At 42.7% G+C, this 5,321-nt stretch overlaps 1 protein-coding gene across 3 annotated transcripts; it reads right to left on the bottom strand.

Moving 5' to 3' along the window:
- Positions 1-228: 228 nt before the first annotated feature.
- Positions 229-3,417, bottom strand: LOC311100808 (phenazine biosynthesis-like domain-containing protein 2). 3 transcript variants are annotated; one of them, XM_084141774.1, is made up of 9 exons: positions 3,030-3,415; positions 2,751-2,850; positions 2,393-2,491; positions 1,918-2,027; positions 1,242-1,274; positions 1,060-1,148; positions 759-934; positions 600-662; positions 229-421 (listed from the first exon to the last, which is right to left on the bottom strand). In XM_084141774.1, exons 1-9 carry the CDS (start codon positions 3,111-3,113, stop codon positions 309-311), a joined length of 867 nt encoding a protein of 288 aa, XP_083997900.1. In that variant the 5' UTR covers positions 3,114-3,415; the 3' UTR covers positions 229-308. The 3 variants fall into 3 exon arrangements, with proteins under 3 accessions (XP_083997900.1, XP_083997901.1, XP_083997902.1); XM_084141775.1 differs by having other exon boundaries at positions 1,242-1,271; positions 3,030-3,414; XM_084141776.1 differs by lacking the exon at positions 2,393-2,491 and having other exon boundaries at positions 3,030-3,417.
- Positions 3,418-5,321: the final 1,904 nt, after the last annotated feature.

Raw genomic sequence — 5,321 nt, 5'->3', positions numbered from 1 at the left:
TGAGGCTGAATGAACTGTTTTCGCTGATAGCCAGGCGTAGCGGCCCCAATTAAAAAGGTGACATTCAGTTCTGTCGCCTCATATTCAAAACTTGATCTCAAATCCAAAATGCTGGAGAATAGAGAGACGAAATTTAAATTTGAGCTTCACTGTCCAAATAGTGAGGATTGTATGCTGAATGTTGACTAACAACTTGATACAATGGAATCATCTCTCAAAACTCAAATAATCTGTAGACAGAGTTTTTTTTATTGAATTGCTACGCTCCTATTGTATACATGCCTAGGTCTGAGTGAACAGTATAGTCTCTACACAGTGAGAATCCCCTGCAGGACGGTTACTGCCTGGCCAGCGATATTCAGCCTGCCATCATCCTTTAGCTCAAGCTCCAGCTCCCCACCACGGCTAGAGCACTGATAGGCTGTCACACAGGGGGAAAAAATAGTGTGTTAGTGGCAGTTCTTCGAATTATGCCATTTACATGATTATTGATTGGATTTTACTCGACTCAAGATGTACCTGTCCATCAATATCTGTAAATGTATTGTAAATGCAATGGAATTTGAACTCCATGTTGCAATACTGTTTAGATTACCCACCCAGCATCTTTTTCTTGCCAAGTTTCTCTGACCAGTAGCCTGCAAGGACAGTATGCGCAGAGCCTGCAATTATGTAAAAAAAACAAAAACAAAATACACCTTAATGTTTACTTTCTACAAGCCTACAGAATAAGACTGGCCAATGTCCGCTGTTCTTACCAGTCACAGGGTCCTCAGGAACCCCGAACCAGGGAAAAAAGTTTCTGGAGTAGAAGTCATAGCCAGGCTGACAGCCAGGGTCTCCGATCACGGTGACAAGCAGACACCTAACCCTCCCGCCAGTGTCTACACGGAGCAGAACTGCTGGGTCTGGCTGCAGGGACGTGAGCACTGACCTATAACCCAAGAGTCACTGTTTCAATCCCTTTCAGGTTAAGTTGCCCTTCCGTCCTCTCTGTTTCCCAACACCCCAGGGATAATGAATAATGTATGAGTGCTTTTATTTATTTTTTAATGTTACCTGTCACAACTGTCAGCAAGGCGCACCATTAGCATTTTGGTGGTGCCACAGAGGCACACTTCTTGAACTGGCTGGTCTCCCACAGCAGCCTGTACATACAAATTCAGACTGTCATGGACACAACAAGTCTTATTCTTCACCATAAATTATAGAAACAGTGGTGAGAAGGATGATGCACTTACTTTAACTATGTCTTTAAATTCATTGAGACCCTGCTGACATGAAGCTTCAATTAGAACAATTAGAACAAAAGTGACATTGAAATGCAAAGGCTTTTATGCAATACATATAATAGCATGTGCACAAAACATTAGGAACACCTGCTCTTTCCATGACAGACTGACCAGGTGAATCCAGGTGAAAGCTATGATCCCTTATTGATGTAACTTGTTAAATCCACTTCAATCAGTGTAGATGAAGGGGAGGAGACAGGTTAAAGAAGGATTTGTAAGCCTTGAGACATGGATTGTGTATGTGTGCCATTCAGAGGGTGAATGGGCAAGACAAAAGTTAAGTGCCTTTGAACAGGGTATGGTAGTAGGTGCCGGGCGCACCAGTTTGTGTCAAGAGCTGAACAGTTTGCTCAACAGTTTCTCGTGTGCATCAAGAATGGTCCACCACCCAAAGGACATCCAGCCAATTTGACACAACTGTGGGAAGCATTGGAGTCAACATGGGCCAGCATCCCTGTGGAACGCTTGACACCTTGTAAAGTCCATACCCCGACGAACTGTGGCTGTTGTGAGGGCAAAAAGGGCGTGCAACTCAATATTAAGTAGGTGTTCCTAATGTTTGGTATACTCAGTGTATATAACATGTTGATGAACATGAATGTACCACATTGATTCCATCACCTACCAGAGGAGTAGGTTTGTTCAGGGGGAAATCCATCACTATAGATTCCCCCTGTTGTCGCACATACAGCTCGCCACTCAATGTCTCAAATACCACTGTTGAGTTGACATTTTCTGTAGGAAGGGGTTCGTGGGATAGAAACAGATAATTTAATTGCAGTCTATACAGAAAGGGTGTACTTGTTGCAATTCACTTGCTTACATGTGAGATACTGTATTATAAAATGGGTGGTTCGAGCCCTGAATGCTGATTGGCTGAAAGCAGTGGTATATGAGACCGTATACCACAGGTATGACAAAACATTTACTTGTACTGTTCTAATTATGTTTGTAACCAGTTTATAATAACAATAAGGCACATTGGGGGTTTGTGGTATATGGCCAAGATAACACGGCTAAGGGCTGTATCCAGGCACTCCGCGTTGCCGTGTTGACAACCACACCCCTCGTGCCTTATTGCTTAAATATGTCATTCTTACTTTTTTTGTTAAACAGTACTGCAGCTGAAGCCAGGGTGGCATGTCCACACAGAGGAACCTCAGTGGTGGGGGTGAACCAACGCAAACTGAAGCGTGCGCCTTCAATACAACACATACAAGTTACCATGTCCGCCATTTTAGTAAGTTGTGGTGAGTTGATTTACATTTTCTTTCCTCAATCCCCATCTACTCTCGTTGGCATCAGTCACCCACTCTTGGTTAATTGCAATAAAATAGATTACCACCAGATGGCAGATTTGCACATTTCTGCACAGAAAAATGTAAAAGTGGCATGCCTTTTTAAATAGAATACATTTGTAAGTTTCAACTCTATTTCAGAATGTCCAGAAAAAGATACCTGAGCTGAAGTCATCTTTTGAATTCAGCGGTATGATGAAGGCAGTCTCTGACAGGTTCATCTCAGCAGCAATGTTCTGGTACATATCATCCTGCAATTCCTTTTGGTTGAGAACAGTCAACAGTATTTTTTTGCATGATTACATTGGTAATGTTTAAGTATACCTGTGGTAAGATAACTTAAAGCAAATACTCATGTTGATTATTCAGCAATTCATGACCATATGCAATGACATGTAATCATGTTTTATTTGCCCAAGTAGAAAAAAAGTATACTTACATGTAAAAGCAGACAAACTGCTGCAGGATTTCCTTTGAAAGGTATGTTGGTAAACGCATCAACAGTGAATACTGGAATCTCCATTACTTACTAGAGTAGGCCTGTGCTGATTTCACAGAGAGAAGTGAAAAAGTTTAACAGCTGCACGCCTCCAGATAAACTTTAACCAGAGGGTGTATCATCCCAAAAGTCTAAAGTCCATTGCTTCCTCTCCTTTTCTTCGTCTGCACTGACTTGATAGGGCTGGCTTGGCTAGACAATCTCCCCATAGAATCGGACCAAAATATTGGCTTTCAGGCCAGTGCAGGTGAAAAAGGTTAGGCAAGTCTGGCTCCTAGCTATCTTTATTTCATTGATTTGATAGAAACTGTAGGTAGGCATCTGCCCAGGGTTAATGTCGTGGTAAATATATTATGTTATAGCTTGGTCTGACTAAAATCTTGTGCATAACCCATCTTGTGTTGGGCCTTGGGATTTAATACAATGCACAAAGACTTCTATCTTGTCGGCCTTATCAGCAGGTGGCTATGGACAACACCCACGCCATAGGTCTCTCAGTTTTCCCAAACTCACGAGTTATTGCTCTGAGGAGATACACACCCCCCCCCCACACACACACACATACACACACACACACACATCATCATTGTTAAACATACACACATACACACACACACACATACACACACACACACATACACACACACACATACACACACATACACACACACACATACACACACACACACATACACACACACACACACACATACACACACATCATCATTGTTAAGCACACACACACAAAAAACCCCTTCTCTTAGGAAGACAGAGAACCCGACTCAGAGCCAATGCAATGGAGATGACCTCGACCAACTCATCAGGACCAATCGGAAGATCGGAACTACTAGAATCAACCTACTTTATTTTATTGTATAAAATGTCAGCACACAATGTTTTGGGGCGCTCTCAGATATCTCCCTACGAGGTTGACGAACGGGTCCGTGCACGCTATTTTCAGATATCTTTACCTCTGAATAAACTGCCTTATATTATACAATCATCCACCTTGTCCGAAAGTCTCTACTTGGTCTCCGTTCTCCAGTAAACTTGTGATTATCAACATTAATTTGTATTTTGTTTCAAAATCATTGTAAAGAGACGACAAGGAGAGAAACCGACCTAGACTATTGAGATAATATATAGGCTGCAGTCCAAACTAGACAGCCCTCGGTCCTAAACCCTCAGCCCTCGAATGACGTTTTACGTCGTCAAATCCGAGTGTACCTTAAATGTCCCTTCCCAAGCGAGTGAGTGATGATCGGAGAGGCAACCTCCTTGGTGGAAATCTTGAAGTTGAGCTTAAAAACAACCAACCTAACGCTATTACTGTACCTAGCAAGCGAACGTAGCTAGCTAGCACTCCTGTCAGGTAGCTAGCTAGCTACATTTACCCATAGCTGGCTAGCTAGTTTTATAGTTTGGGCATTTATTCCAATTCATTTCAGAATTCCAACAAGTATGTTTATGAAACTAGCTACGTTTTATAGGCTCCTCCCTACGAGACTAAGCGAATTAGCCAACGCTAAAATCGCCTATATATATTTATTTTTTTAGCAAGCTAGTGTTTTGTCTGACATGCCGAAAATGCCGTAATGTTGATTATATTTGACACTTCGCGGCCACTGGAGTTTGACACGTAACTATAGTTTGCATTGAATTGTGGGTCATCTCAACCCCCTTGATCCCTCGAGCTAAATCGAGGGCTGAGGGGCAACGTTTGTGAATTGGACCTCCAATTAAGAGGGCAATCAAACTGCATCCGGTTTCGACTGGGATTTCCCGAGGGAAAGTGGCTAGCGCGACGGCTGAGAGAGTAAAAATAACGTGTTTGGACTGCAGCCATAGACTGTTTAAAACAGGGGCGTGTTCAGTTCGATTCAACGTTTGTTGCATTGTGTGACGGTTTGTAATGAACGACACGTTTCCCCAAAACTGTGTGCGTTGTTCTTCAACCAGTGGAGGCTGCTAAAGGGAGGACGGCTCATAATAATGGCTGGAACGGAGTATTGTGGCTGGAATGGAGTGAATGGTATCATACCAGTCCATTAACTCCATTCCAGCCATTATTATGAGCCGTCCTCCCCTCAGCAGCCTCCACTGTCTTAATATAATAATAATATGCCATTTAGCAGACGCTTTTATCCAAAGCGACTTACAGTCATGCGTGCATAATTTTTTTTGTGTATGGGTGGTCCCGGGGATCGAACCCACTACCTTTGCGTTACAAGC

The sequence above is a fragment of the Coregonus lavaretus genome, assembly GCF_964263955.1.
Source record: "Coregonus lavaretus genome assembly, chromosome: 25".
Taxonomy (NCBI): Eukaryota; Metazoa; Chordata; class Actinopteri; order Salmoniformes; family Salmonidae; genus Coregonus; species Coregonus lavaretus.
This window is presented reverse-complemented; position numbering and strand designations above follow the sequence as displayed.

Bases quoted from the DNA above. Each gene is read 5' to 3' on its own strand.
- LOC311100808 (XM_084141774.1), bottom strand. From the start codon at position 3,113: ATGGAGATTCCAGTATTCACTGTTGATGCGTTTACCAACATACCTTTC. The intron at 2,492-2,750 runs GTATCTTTTTCT...GTTGTATTGAAG, and splicing joins AAAAGATGACTTCAGCTCAG to GCGCACGCTTCAGTTTGCGT. The intron at 422-599 runs GTGGGTAATCTA...CCTGTGTGACAG, and splicing joins TGGCAAGAAAAAGATGCTGG to CCTATCAGTGCTCTAGCCGT.